The sequence below is a fragment of the Marmota marmota genome, unplaced genomic scaffold (genome assembly GCF_001458135.2).
Source record: "Marmota marmota marmota unplaced genomic scaffold, marMar, whole genome shotgun sequence".
In the NCBI taxonomy this organism is placed as follows: domain Eukaryota; kingdom Metazoa; phylum Chordata; class Mammalia; order Rodentia; family Sciuridae; genus Marmota; species Marmota marmota.
In genome coordinates this window covers 298,919-314,078 of record NW_025999946.1, presented here as the reverse complement: position 1 = coordinate 314,078, position 15,160 = coordinate 298,919, and the positions used below count along the sequence as shown (strand labels likewise).

The following is a 15,160-nucleotide window of genomic DNA, read 5'->3' as shown; positions in this document are numbered from 1 at the left end:
AGCAAAAAAAAAAAAAAAAATTTGAGGGCGGTGGTTACCAAGGATTGAACTCAGGGCACTCAACCACTGAGCCACATCCCCAGCCCTATTTTATATTTTATTTAGAGACAGGTGCTTAGCACCTTGCTGTTGCTGAGGCGGACTTTGAATTCATGATGCTCCTAGCTCAGCCTCCTGAGATGCTGGGATTAGGCAGGCACCACCATGCCTAGCTGGAGGGAAATTTGTTGCACTTTCAGCTTCTTGAGTGTCAGGTACTGTACCAAGGACTTTTTTTTTTTTTTTTTTGGGACAATGCTGGGGATTGAACCAGGGCCTTAACACGTACTAGGCAAGGGCTCTACTACTGAGGTACAGCCCTAGCCCTATGCTGAGGACTTCTGTGTGGACTGTCTCATTTAATCATCCAACAACCTATGAGGGGATCATTGTTGTCACCCCTTCAGAGATGAAGCCGAGGCCCAGACAGACTCCATCTTAGCATCCATGCCCCACCATGAGCACTGGCTCCAAGTAAGTCCTGGCTCTGCCTGTGAGTGTCCCAAGGTTCAGTTTTCCTCAGGTGCATGATTGGTACATGAAGCTCACCTCACAGGGTGGTGGGGATTAGATATGATCCATGTGAGCTATATAGCACAGTGCCTGGCACATCACTGTGATCAGCACTTGGAATAACAAGGATGATGACATGGCCCATGGGTCAGATCTTAGGAAAGGAAAGAGATGCCTAAGCCCAGGAGCCTCCAACATCTAAGGTAAGGAGTGGACTTTTAGTGTGTGTGTGTGTGTGTGTGTGTGTGTGTGTGTGTGTGTTGCTGGGGATTGAACCCAGGGCCTCATGTGTGGCAGGCAAACACTCTAGCACTGAGCCTCAGCTCTTTTCCTGTTCTTGATGTGCCACTCTAACTTGGAATCCAGTTGTTTCTGAATTTACAAGGAGGGTAGAATTCAGGGTAGGAGGATTAAAACTTCCTTAAGAGGCTCAGTGGGTAGGGTGCTTGCCTTGCATGCATAAGGCCCTGGGTTCAATCCCCAGCAGCGTACCTCCCCCTCCCAAAAAAAAAAAAACTTCCTTAAACACCAGAGCCCTATGTGGTCAGGATGGTGGCGGGGGGTGGGGGGGGGTGGGGTGTCAAGCAGGCAGTCCTCAGAGAGGGGACTTGGACTCTTGAGACCAAGAGTCCTTCCACACAGACTTTCCTGAGTCAGGTTCTATGAAGTCACTGGCTGATGTAGTCACTCTGAGGTCATGGTGATGGGTTGGGTCCTTGAATCATGGAGTTTCCATGAAGTCAGGGTGCAGCTGTGTGACTGGGAGCTCAGCAGGACTGGCAGTTTTCAAAAATTTCTCAAGGGCCTAGGAGTAGAGCAAGCAGGAGAGGGGCATGGGCCTTGAGTCCCTTTGCCATCATAGATATTCTTCATTTTTTCTTACTTTAAGTCCCTGAAAGGGATTTCATTTGAGGAATGGGATCTTTTTTTTTTTTTTTTTTAATTATTTATTTTAGTTTTAGGCGGACACAACATCTTTGTTTGTATGTGGTGCTGAGGATCGAACCCGGGCCGCACGCATGCCAGGCGAGCGCGCTACCACTTGAGCCACATCCCCAGCCCCGAGGAATGGGATCTTGAACCAAATAATAACTGGTAATTGTTCATCACATCATCCAGGAGTGATGGTAATAGCCCCAGGTGACCATGTGAGTCAATTGGCAGAGCAATGGCTAGAACCTAGGGTTCTTACTTGTCCAGAGGGATGGCACAGGCTCCTTTTGGGGACATATTGCCAAAGGTCTTGGGATCACACACATTCAGATTACTACCAACTTTGGAGGTCAAAGCCAGTTGCTGTTGACTTGGGGCACTCCAGGTAGCAGTGACAATTTGAGGGATAGCCCCTTGGAACTTGACCCACGTCCTCCATGCTAAGTTCTGAGGGGTCTCAGAATGTCAATCCCTCCAAGTCTATGAATATTCACTCAATTAGTCATCCAGTGTTTCCTTCTCACTTAGGAGGGGGTGTAGTTTTCTCCATCTGGAGGTGTCTGGTATGGGGGTAGGTGGATGGGGTAAGCAAGGGTTCTCTAAAAACAGTTCTCTGAAGGCAAGCCCACTCCCTGCAATTCTCCTCCCAATACTCTGTGCAAAAGCCTGACTCTGGTCTTATTTCTTATATAAAGCAAGAGCATAAGTAATACACAAAGAAAATGTTGGCTTGTTGCTGGTCCTATGTACTCAATACTTAATGCATAATTGAAGCAATGAGCCATACACCTGCTCACTTGATACCATGTGAACATGTTTTTAAAAGTCTGAAACATCAATTTTTTTTATAAGACAGGATAGTTTTTCAAAATGATTTCATGGAGGTATAATTTATACACAATAAAATTCACAAGTTTCAAGTGTGCATGAAAATGATTTGTCAAGCACATACATTGGTTAATCTAAGTACCATTTAAGACACTTCCATCTTTCCAAAAGGTTTCCTCCAATCTCTTCCCAGGTGTCACTGAATTCTGTCACTATAGATCAACTGTCCCTGTTCTAGGACTTTGTAGAAACATCAAACAGGATTCACCTTTGTCCAACCTGTCATGCATAGTTCTATAGAATTTTGCTGCATGAAAGAAATTTCTTAGATGTTTCCTAGGCCTGGTAAAGCCCAAAGCAATGTTTCTAGGAATCTCAGGTCTGGTAAAACCTGCAGATTCCTGGCCACACTTGATACCTAATGAATGCCAAACCATATGTGACTTATCCCAGGAATGCAAGGTTGGTTTAATGTCTGAACAAAAAGCTGAGATTCATCCTATTTATGTAGGGGGTGATTGTGGTGGGTCTTGAGTGTGCCCTCTCAAAGCACCTGTCCCGGGGGAGGTTATCACAGTATTTTTATTTTATCTCAGGCTCAGGAGAGAAAACTAATTCCACTGGTAAGGGATGACCAGGGTTACTTAAGGTTTCAAGTTGTTGCTTTCATTTGGATCCAACCAGATATCCCCATTCCAAACTTCAGGATCCCATTCTTTCTTGTCAATGCCCTTTCACATGCAAAACTTGATAAGACTGAACTCAAATGATAGTGTGATTCATCAACCTACACAATTAAGTTTTTGTTTCATTTCACGTGATATCAGCCCAGTGCCTACAAGAAACTGGAGAATCTTTTAGAGTTATCATGGAAGATTTCTGGTTCTCAGACTATTACTTACACTGAGAATTAAAGGATAAACATATTTCATTTTCATTTGGTAAGCAATCAAGTAACCACAAAAGAATTCACCCCACATCACAGTCTTCATGGTCATCATCCCTGTCACGATGGTCAAGAGCTCCAGCCAACTGGCCTCTGAAGGCACATGCTTTTGGCACTTGGCCACATGTGACTAGTTTGGATGTCACTGCATGCTAGGAATTATTAGCATACCATTTCTCATTGGCAGGAAGTTCAGCTTTGCCTTCAAGACCAGGGGCACAACCAAACAAACCTCCAAATCCCATTTTTATGGGGATTATCTCATGGGACCACTCCTGGTGGCAGTTTTACATAGTCAGGATCCAAACAAGAGACAAACAACACAATGTTTTGAAAGGGAAAGTGTGATGCCTAAGAGCAAATGGAAATGTCGAAGACTCTCTGCAGTGCCCTCTGCTGATATAGCCTAATATATTCCAAGTGGCAAGGGAGAACTGTCAGTGTCACAAATGGCTAAGAAGGGAGGCTCTAGAGCTAAGAGACAGTGGACCGACAACCAGAGCATTGAGCATTACTATCTGATCCAATCTGACATTGAACGAAATATTTAGACCATTTATATGTAATGGTATATATGTAAATTTAAGCCACCCACCTATTGGTCCCATCTGCCTTCTGTTTTCTTTTTTTGGATTAAATTTTTTTTCCCCAAGTGATTCCATTTCTATCTCATTGACTCATTAGATTTAATTCTTCATCTTACTTTTTAGTGATTTCTTTGGGGTAAACTACATATTGTTTCACTTATCATAGACTAATTGCAAATAATATTTTAATTTAAATATAAAAAGTAGACATACATTTTACTTAAATATGAAAAATAGTTTTATATACCAATGGTAACTTTATTCTTAACTTTCTTAACTTTCATAGGAATTGTCAAACTGTTTTCCAAAATAACTACATCATACAATTCTACCAGCAATGCGTGAGGGTTCCAATTCCCTACATACACCTCCTAACACTCACTATTATCTTTTTTATTCTAGCCTTTCCTGTGGATGTGAAGGGGCATTATTAAACCACAATATTATTATTGTGATTTTGTTTTTTATACCTCCCAGGGGCTAGTGATGTTGAGCGTCTTCTCATGTGCTTATTGGACATTTGTATATATATTTTTTGAAGAAAAGTCTATTCAGATCCTTTGTGTGTTTTTAAATTAGTGATTTTGTTGTCAAGTTATAAGATCTCTTATTTATTACAGAGACAATTCCTTGTTGATAACAGATGGTCCTCAATTTATGATAGTTTGACTTATGATGTTCTGAGTAACAATGGTGTATAAGCAGTATGCATTCAGTAGAAAACACACTAGAATTTGGAATTTTGAAATTTTTTTCTGGGCTAGCAATACAATACTCCCTTGTGATGTTGGGCAATAGCAGCAAGAGATGCAAGCAGGAGGGTAAACAACCAGTACTCTACTATACCATAGTGCTAAGCTATGATATTTGTTAGATTCAATGTATCAAATGCATTTTCAAATTACAATACTGTCAACTTACAATGGAGCTGTTGGAATGGACCCTAACATAAGTCAAGGAATATTAGTATATGATTGCTTATATAATCACGCCTTGAATAATGCATGTTATTCAAGGGGCATGTTCTGAGAACTGCATCACAGGATGATTGCATTCTTGTGTGAATGTCGCATAGTATACTTACATAAGCTAAGGTGGTTACAAGGACCTGAGGCAATATAATCCTATGGGTCCATTGTTGTATATGTGGTCTGTTGTTAACTGACATTAATTATGCAGCATGTGACTATATATATTCCCAGGCTTCTGGGGAGTTTGCAGGCTCTCAGACGCACTACATGGATGACCCCAGGCAGCCTGTGGGCTCTGTCCACTCCAGACTTAATCACAGGTCAGGAGGGCCCGAGTAAAGAGTTCTAGCTGGAACCCAATGTCCTGAAAGTTTAGATCAATGGGGGAACTAAGACCTGGAGGGGCAGAGGGATGTGAACTGACCCTCTAACAGCCGCCAGATCAAACGCTGGCTCTTCTGATTCCAGATCTTTCCACCATGACAAACAGAAAGGTGATTAAGAAAAAAAAAAAAAAAGATTGACTTTTACAAACAATGATGTTCTACTGGGGTGTTCACATCTTTCTGCCTATCTTTGTTGTTTTCACTTCATATTGTGCATGCATTGTTTTTACATTCAATGGGAGAAAGCATGATATTACCACTTGAAATTTTACTCAAGCTTGAGGCTTGTGGAGATCAGGACTCACTTGGGATTTGGGGGAAAGGAAAAAAAAAAAATCCCCATTTATCTCCTATGCAGTACAGGTTTGCCAGCCAGCAGACAGTTGCAGTTCTCAAGTTTTGCCACCAGAGGGCAGAAGGGGACCGGCTGATGGGTGCAAAAGGAAAGCACAGGGAAGAAAATTTGGGGCTAGCTAGTTTGTGCAGGGGGTGCAGGCCATATAAAGTGGTCTGCACCTTGATGCAGAACTATGGTCAGGTTCCCAGGAAAAGGAGGACTAGAAATTTATGTGCCTGGCAAGGTCCTTTTGCCACAGTACAACAGAACTGGGGAAGAAGCCCAGTCAAAAGAATTGGACTAACAGAATGTGGGTACTTGGGGAAGGGAGGGAAGTGGCCGGTAGACCAAGGAGAGTCAACAGATCCAAGTTCCTGCTCTGGGGCAAGGTGTGAGCATGGCCCTGCAGGCTGTCAGGACGCAGGTTTTAGAGCGCATGGCTCAAGAGGTGGATGGGAGGAGGCCGAGAGAGAAATCCAGGGGCCCGGGTAGCCATCACCACCTCTTTGATGAGCACAGTGGCTAACAGTTCTTGAGTGTGCCCCATGTGCCAAGCTCCTGTTGGCCTTATGCAGTTTAATCTTGGCCACAACCCTCTGGTAGGTAGGTGGGCATTCTCATTTCCATTAACAAGGGAGGAAACTGAGTCAGACATGTGACCTAGAGTCCCACCCAGGATGAGGGTAGGGAGGTGGAGACAGAGGTCATAGCAGATGCGATAGTCCTGGATTTACAAGGCAGAACTTGAACCCCAAATTGTCCAACAGGATGCAGGAGCTGGGTGCAGAGGGGCTGTGGAGCTGGGCTCAGCTTAGTGACCAGAACAGGGAGGGGGATGGAGAAAAGGTGGTAGAGGGGACGCTGCTCAGCTCCCAGCTTTGAGGGCTGGAGGCTTCTTGTCCAAGAGGGAGAAGGGGGATGGCAACTGGACGCACTTCAGAGCTCCAGGAGGAGGAAGGAGGAACACGTCCGTGGACAGAAGACATAGGTGCCAACCTGTCTTGCTCACTTTGGGCACAGAGGAGGTGGACCGAGCTGCCCCTACCCCTGAGGGACCCCTGGGAGCTTTCCAAGGATAGAAATGGCAAGAAAGTTGGGCACTTCTTGAAGGACTGGGCCTGGGTTCTGGCTTCTATCCAGGTCTCCATGAAGCATGGGCCTGTACTAGATGATGCCCAGGGAGGCTGCCAGGCTATGATGGGCAGAGCCAGGGGGCCAGGGCAGGTGGAGGGGGCTGGGGTAAGGCAGCTGACCCTGGGCTGAGTGGGAGGGCAGCTCAGTTGCAGGAAGCAGCAGGAGAGGGGGATTGGACTCTGTACCTCTGTCCCCTGGAGGCAGGGGCTTGGGAAGGGGGGTAGCTTTGGGAGGAGAATGGGGGCTCTGCTCCTTGCCAGCTCCGTGACCTTAAGCAAGTCACTCAACCTCTCTGAACCTCAGTTTCCTCCTGTGTAAAATGCTGCAAGAATCAAAAAAGATTCGTGTTAATCACAGCATGTGCCTTATACCCCCACCCCTCCTGTCTGCCTTGGACACCTTGGCCTGGCTCACCTGCGAGCTCATCTCCTGCTCAGGTGTGGAAACAGACACAAGAGGAGAGCAGAGCGTCAAGTACTGCAGTTCCAGTTCCCAGCCGTGCTCCTCAGCAGCTGGCCAGTCTCATTTCAACAGCACCCCCCGTCCGCCCCCACTGCCATTCTGGATTATTTGAAAACAAAGCCCAGGTGTTGTCCTGTGGTCATCCATAAGGACTTTTCTTATGGGATCCCAGTGTTGTTATGACACCTCACAGAACCTGAATTCCTTCCAGTGTGTGAAGTAGGAGCACAGGATTTTGCTCGCTGTGTTGGGCCGAGGCTTGGTTGGCTTCTCTGGCCTACCTGGCTCCTCCGTTTCCGGTGAGGGACAGAGGCCTGTGGGGGAGGAGGTGGGCAGGTTCACAGGAAGCTCATCTCCCTTTAGTGATTCCTCATCCCTAAAGTGAGCATTGGCCAAGAGGGGACAAGGGAGGGGTAGAGGCTGGGGGCCTGGGCTGCAGACCCCACCCTCAGCAGAGCCTTGCTGGCCTCAGAGGCAGCCCCAGGCACTCCACCTGCTGCAGCTGGGCTTGTGGGCACGTGCATGTGAGGTGCCTGTGTGAACGTGTGTGTTTGCGTGTGCGATGGTGTCAGTGTGTACCAGTGCGGAGAAGGCGAACGTGTGTATGCACCCGCGAGTGGGTCGGGTGGGGGCAGGGAAGTGCTTCTAACCTCTCTGCTGGGAATCCAGCCTTAGGATCAATGGCGGGGGCGGTGTTGGAGGGGCCTTTGAGCTGAGGACAGGCTGTTCCTGGCTCAGGCCAGAGCTCTGGGGAACAGCCAGAACGCCTGACTGAGAGGGGAGCCTACCCTCAGCCACTACCCCACTTCCTTTTGGCCCCTCCCTGCCCTTGTCCCTGCTCCCAGACACCCCGGGAGGATGACAGCTTGAAGGACAGCAATCCTTTGGATGCCTGGCCCTGGGTTTTCCAGGCCCTGGGGAGCCAGGGTCAGGAAGTCTGAGGGCAGGTGGGACCTGTCGGCTCAGCCCATGGAGGGCTGGCCTTAGCCAGGCACCAGGCCTAGTCCTGAGGATGAAGGGACCACAGGTGGCAGTTCATGGAAGACCGAATGGGCTCATAGACATTCACTCAGCCCCTTGTCAGGTTCAGAAACAGCAGACCGTGGAGGTCAGAGAGTGAAGCAGAGGTTGTAGGGCTTGGATGTCAGGGGCTTCCTTCCCCAGCCTCACTTTCTCCATCTGCCCTAGACATATTATCCCCTCCCTGGGCTCCTGTGGGATTGTTAGGAGGATGCATGAGGCCAGAAAGTCTGGATGGCCATCTAGACACAGCCTCCTGGTGTGAGGAACCACCATACCACAGTGGTTCCCACCTCAGGTCAGAGTGGTCATTGCTGTGCTGTGGGCGGGAGCAGCCTGGCTCTCCACTGCAGACCTCAGGATGTCCTGATTTCCCTAAGTGCCTGAGGACACTGAGCCCCCATTGGGATCTGGTGCTGTGGTGGGTGGGCCCTACAAATCCACCTCTCTGGCCTGGGTATTGGTCTGGTTTTCTGCTCTATGTCAGGGACCAACACAGGGGGCTCTATATGACCCTATAACCATCACAGATTAGAGCTGCCCCCCCACCTTCTCTTCCTGCTTGGTCTTCTTGTTCTTCGAGGTCACCCCAGCCCTTGGGGCCTTCACTTCTTGTCCCACCTTGGCAATTCTGAGTTTGGGTTGCTAACTGGAGCTTAGTCCCAGATCTGTCTCTGAAACACCGCAATGGGAAGGGAGACCTCGAAAAGTTCAAATCCTGGCTCTACCACATGTCCAGGGTGACCCTAGGAGACACCTTTCCTGTGGGGCCTCAGCTTCCTCCCAGAACTGGGCCATCCTCTTGGGTCCCCCATGCCCCTTCTCTAATGGACTCTGCTCTCTCCTGGGCCCCTCAGCAGCTGGCCGCCTCTGGACATGGGCATTAAGTCCAACCGGAAATCCTTCCTGTCCAGGGGGAATTACTGGTGTCCACAGCTCCACTAGGCAGGAGATGTCGAAATTCAGGCTGTTTGTGTTAGGTTTGTTTTCTGGGAAAACAAAACACACAGGCGCATGCACAGGGAGGCACGCACTCAAGAGGATCCCACCACAGCTCGGAAGCCTCAGGCTGGGCAGGCCATGCCTGAGGTGAGCAAATGGGATCCTGGGTTCGAGGCCTGGCCCCCCCTCACTCTCCTGTGTGATCCCTAGCAGGATGTTTATGCCTGAGCCACAGACAACGGAAGCAAGAGGTCACCCCTGAGCCAGGCTGTCCTGGGTGCCCAGCAGTATGTGGGGTCTCTCCTTCACTGAGTTTTTATCTCATAGAAGTGGATGAGGGGGACTGCGACGTCACACAGCTGGGACAGGCAGGGCTGGCCTGGCAGGAACCCTGCAGAGGTCTCAGCACTCTTGGACAGAGACAGGCTCAGTGTCCTGGGCACTGTATCCCTCTTAGGGCTCTGGAGGGTCCCCTGCCTGACAGAGAGCCTGGTGTGGAGTCTCCTCCTCTCTCTGGTGTCTAGGGCACCCTCTGCACTCACACACTTGGCTGGACTGGCAACTTCTACTTTGGGGCCTCCTCCAGCCCTGCCTGCCTTGTGTGCCCTGAGAGAGGACAGTGGATGGGAATCCTCTTTATGCCAATAAACAGGAAAAGTCTTGGTGGCCTCTGCACCCCAAATCAGACAAGGGCTCCTGTTTCCAGAGTCAGGAACCTGTTCCAGCCTGTCTCACCTGCTCCTGCATCCCTGTTCCCTGACCCCAAAGATTTGCATTTTGTTTCCTCTGCTCCATTTCATAGTCTGCAGTCAGGAAGCCTGGGCTTGTCCACAGACCTCTGCTTTCACCTGTATAGGATTTAAATGTTTTGTCAACTAGTTGCCAAAACTTAAAACTTGGAAAATTTCACATGTCAAGTGGGATTTCCAGTTCTCTCCCCTCCCTCCCCACGGGTAGCACTATTCTTAGATTGCCAAAATTAGCTGGTCTGGGGGCTGGAACCCCATGCCCATGGGCCTCCTTGATGACACCACCATCAGCCCCATGCAACCTCGAGGGACTGCCACAAATCCAGTGTGGCTCAGCCTTGGAGGCCCAGTGTGCTAATCTGGAGGGTCTTGTGAACCTGAGGACAGCCCAGGCAGATTTCTCAGCATCTCTGTGATGGGGCCAGAGCATTGGCATGTTTAAAGTCCCCCCATAGGCGACCCCCCCCCACACACACACACAGGTTACTCTGGTGAGTGGCAAGGTTGGGAAGGACAAGAGCACTGATCCTGGGTGAGAGGGCTTTGCAGACAGACACCTGGCTTCTGATGGTCCTGCTCCTCTGTGGCTCCGGTCTGGGACACTCTACCAGGGCCCCACTTGTGTGAGTCCTGCCCAGTGCTGGCCTCGCTCCTGGAGGAACTCACTGTCCCCTCTCCCCTGGACACTTCATTGGTTCAGGGTGTGATGCCCAGTGCCGGGGGGCTCAAACTCCCATCTCAGACAAGAGGATCAAGTGTGAGCAGCCGCAGTGGGGCCCAGGGCTGCCATGCCTGTGGCAGATTCGCTCCTATATATGGTTACCCGGGAGTCCCGTGGCTGAGCTAACGTGTGACCTAATCTGCTGACAATCTCTCCCAGTCTGGGGCCTGACTTGGGGAGAGCCTCACCCTGGAGAGCGTCCACTTGGTGGCAGAGGGGTTGGGAGGAGGCAGGTCAGTGGCGTGGAGGCAGGGCAAGCACAAGTTGGAGGGCGGCCCCAAGTCCCTCTGGCTGGGCTGTGTTGTCCAGCTTCCTCCCTGTGCTCTGTGTAAACAAGGAAACCCCCAGCCTCTTTGCTTTCCAAAATCCTTTTAATACAGCGCGGAAGGCTACATTTCCTTAGGCAAGCCGTACAGTCTCCAGGAGTAAGGCACACAACGGAATGCCACCCCGCGGGCGGCCCCGGGGGAAGCGGGGGGGCTGGCCCTCGCGCCCTCGAGCCAGGCCCACGGGTTCTGTTTGTCTTCTTAGCTGGACACACACATACACACACATGAACAGACACAGACACGGACAGGGTCACCATCTGGGGGGTGGAGGAGGTCCAACAGTGAGTTTGGCCATGAGAGCAAAGATCCCCGCTGCCACCAGCCTCCCAGCCCCAGGGTCGGGGAGCTCAGCCACCTCTTTGGAGGCTGGAACACCCCACAATTCAGGGTTAGTTGTTGCACTGGGCTAGAATGTAGTGAGGCTGGATTAAATATTTGTTTAGAGTAGATTCAAGTTGATTAGATGCTGGAGGGCAGGCGTAATGGCTCCGTTGACATTTCCAAGTTCAAAGAGCTTGGGGCGAGACCCGGCTCAGATGAGAAAGCTCCAGAGAGGGGCCTTGGGGACTCTTGCTTGCTTTTTCCTCTTCCCTCCTTGGGCACTGCGGACCGGGCCAAGGGGTGGCAGACCCTGGAGGGGCTAGGTCATCAAATGCTTCCCTCTTCCCCTGTCCATTCCCCGCGCTGCCCATGAAATTAATCAAACTGTAATGACAAGCTCCTAGCAAGGAGGTGTGGGAAGAGAGATTACAACGCTGTGCTTGTTATCCTCAGCGGAAGAGGCACAAAGGGGTCACGGTTCCCTTTTTCGATATGTATCTAATAATAGCTCCCCTTAAAAAAGGGAATACTTTCCAAAATACACATATGTATAAATACAGGACAAGAACATATTAATAAGTCTAAACATTTGAATAATATGCTGGCTACTTAATACTGATATTTTCATCCATGGAAAACAACAACAGAATAACAATAACATGGCTTAGAGAATTGCAAAGATTTTTTTTCTCATCAGAATTATGTACCAACTTCATATAATATTCTATGTAGACAATATTTCCTTCTTAATGTAGTTCAGTTGCATACTTTTTACAGGACAAAAGCATAGTAAAAAAAAAAAAATCCAAAACCATAACAGGAAAAAGAAAAAAGAAAACTTCTCACCATAAATATTTTCTTGCTGCTCAACCAGAAGGTTTGCAAAATACTTCCAGAAATCTTTCTTTGATATTCTATTGCCCTCCTGAAAGCTCTGAAATTTTGAAAATGCCTCTCTCTCTCTCTCTTTTTTTTTTTGTCTCAAAAAAATCAGGCAAACATATTTTTCTTTTCTTTGTCTTTTTTCTTTTCTTTTTTTTTTTTTTTTAAAAAAAAGGCCCTCAAATATATACAGACAAAAATCACTGTGAAGATTTTTCGGGAAAAGCTACCAAATTCAGTGTTGTGAGAAAAACTGGTAACTGTGCAGAAATTTTAACATCTATGAGTTTTTTTTCCAAAATACACACATAGTATTTTTGTTTTTTTAAAAAAGGAATTCTGTGTCAAGTATAATGCAAAATAAATACAAATTCACAAGTAGAGCTATCAAATACTTCATGGGGGGTAAACACCATTATCTCCCAACTAGATCGCTAGATCTACTGACTGCAAGCGGTTGTCCCTTTTGAACATACTAAAACCACAACACTTTCTTGTCTCCTGGGCTCCCAGGTCCACTGAGCACTTAATTCTCACAGCACTGGCCCAGACAGCAGTGTCTCCTGCTGACCTCGAAGAGCCTCCAAGGGCCACCCAGGAGGGATAGCCCAGCCCCTGCTGCACAGATGTCAGGACAATGGCTGCCAAAAAGGCCACTATGGGGTGAGAGGCCATCTCTTGCTGGCTCTGGCCTCCTGTGCTCTGGAATCTCGGTTCTTTTAAGGGTGTGGGCTTCCCTACCTTTGCAGCCCAGTTGGCAGGCCCCAGGCATCCTTGGGCCAACGGTCCCCATGTCTGGCATGTCCTCACAGTGGAGGTTAGCATACTGCCACCATGGCAAAGTTTCTCTTTGGAGGCCCAGTAGGATGACTGACAGCAACAGCTTTTCCTTGGGGACAAAAGCTTTGGGCCAAGGCCACCCAGGTCACCCAAACAAGGCAGCTGGGCTGGGGCAGCCTCAGAGACAATCCCTAGAGGTGGCTGGGTGCTCAGTCCATCCCCCACCCCTACACTCAGCAGGGAGGGAGCTCAAAGACGGCTCTTAAGTGCTCAGAGGATATGGCCCCCAAATCTTCCCTGCAGCCAGAGGGCTGCAGATACTCTCCATCTCGTCCACTTGCTCCCTGGACCCTTGGTTAACACTTCACTGTAACTCTTCAGTTGCACAAAGCATTTTCATTTGAAAACAAAAGGCGACTGGGCACCGGATGGGTGTCCTCGAGCCGTGGTAAACACTGAATTTCAGGCCCATTTCATGGTCTGATTTTTTTTTTTTTCCCACAGAGGCAAAATGTTGGGGCAAAATCAAGCGACCCAGTCCTGGCAGCCAGTTCTCTCCCTCCCCCCTGTGGGGGGGGCGGAGAGGACAATAGGAATGGGGCTTCTCACTGGGGAGAGAGGAGGCGCCCTCCTGCCTGCCAGAACGGTGGTCTCCCTGACCATGTGATGTGCCAAGAGGCCTCTCTGATCCCTTGGGAGGTAGGCAATCATTGTCCCCTTTTTCCAAATGAGAGGTTCTGTGGCTTGTCTCAGGGTTGCCCCAGTGAGGGCTGGGGAGACCTGGGTTAGGAGGATGGGGGGGGGGGTTGCAGGGAGGAGACAACAGTCAAAGCGGAGTTGCAGGGGCAGCAGGGGAGAATGTGACTCCCCAGGCGACACAGTGAGGGGCAGTGGTATGGAGTACAGGGCTCCTGGAGGTGTCGCCCACCATCCAGGGGACTCCTTCCAAAAAAAGCTCTCTGTTCTGTGGGATGGCCTGGGGCCAGCCTACTTCTTGAACATCAGAGCTGGGGGACTTCTAGGCTTTGTAGTGTCACTCTCTTGCTTAACTCGTGGGGAAACTGAGGCTGGAGATGAGAAGTCCTTGCCCCAGGTGACACGGTACATCTCCAGAATGCTAGGCCTGTGTCCTTCCTGTCAGAGTATTTTCTGTGCTACATCTGGCAGCCTGGTGGGATTGCAGCACCTGGTGTGGGTGGGAGGAAAGAGGAAGGAAAGGGAACAGGGCTCACAGCACCCAGTTGGTGGGCAGTGCTGCTGGGGGTCACTGGGGTGCTTCCCCACATGCCCCAGGACATACCTTGGAGCATCATTCAGAGCCATCCCTGTCCTGCCTTTGCCCTCTGGGTCCCCCGGGTGCAGCTCCTGGGTGTGATGCAGTGACATCAGAGACGGTCAAAGTTTGGGGCTCAGTGTGGGCAGGGCACAGAGGCCTGCTCCCCAGCAGCTGCGGAGGAAGCCTCTGCCCCCCGTGGTTGCTACCTAGGACTGACTGATAGGGCTTTCCAAAGTGGCTTTTCATACAGGGTAAATCGAAAGGTTCTGGGTGAGAGAAGCTGGCCTGGCTGGTCTTGGGGAAGTAGTCCCCTGCAGGCTTTGGGATTCACAGTAAATTTAGTGCACTTGTGGCCAATACAAGGCTGCTCACTCCAAAGGGACTCTCAGAAGAGAAGAGCCAGGGGAACACCAAGGACTCTATGGGACCTAGGCCTCCACAGACCCCCAGGCTGTGAAGAGCCCCGGGCCCCTGCCTCCCACAGCCTGTTGGGGCAGCAATGTCAGTAACACTGTTTGTCAACACACACAAGACAAAGACCCCAAGAGCCCCCTGGCCAGGGGACATGCAGCCCCTGGGAGCAGCGCAGGGGAGGCAGCGTGGCCGGCAGGGGGCGCTGCAGGTGGCTCACTGTACGCGGCGACAGTAGTAGCCCAGGACCTTGCACTTCTCACAGAGGTGCTGTGGGTGCTCCTTGCTCTGGTCAGACACGTCCAGGCCATCGGGCTTCTCCAGGGGTCTCTGCAGAGAGCGGGAGGAAAGGGCCCCAGAAGGGTGCAGAGACAGAGAAATACAGAGACACACAGGGAGAGTGAGACAGATGCAGAGAGAGGCCCAGAGACAGGGGAAAAGACACAGAGAGATGGACGGACAGGTACAGATAGAGTGACAGAGACAGAGACAGAGATACACAGGGAGAGGCTCAGACCAAGAGTAGAGACACACATTCACAGAAACAGACAGACACATACAGAGATACACACAGGGATGGGGGTGGGGGAGGT

General features: G+C 49.8%; 1 protein-coding gene across 1 annotated transcript in view; it reads right to left on the bottom strand.

The window, feature by feature from the left end:
• Positions 1 to 10,920: 10,920 nt before the first annotated feature.
• Zcchc24 (zinc finger CCHC-type containing 24) overlaps positions 10,921 to 15,160 on the bottom strand; it is a gene marked incomplete at its 5' end in the record, with an annotated part of 51,827 nt that continues 47,587 nt past the window's right edge. Inside the window, one exon of the mRNA XM_048801789.1 lies at positions 10,921 to 14,897. Within this exon, the coding sequence (XP_048657746.1) occupies positions 14,784 to 14,897 (114 nt within the window). The remainder of the gene's footprint in view (positions 14,898 to 15,160) is intronic.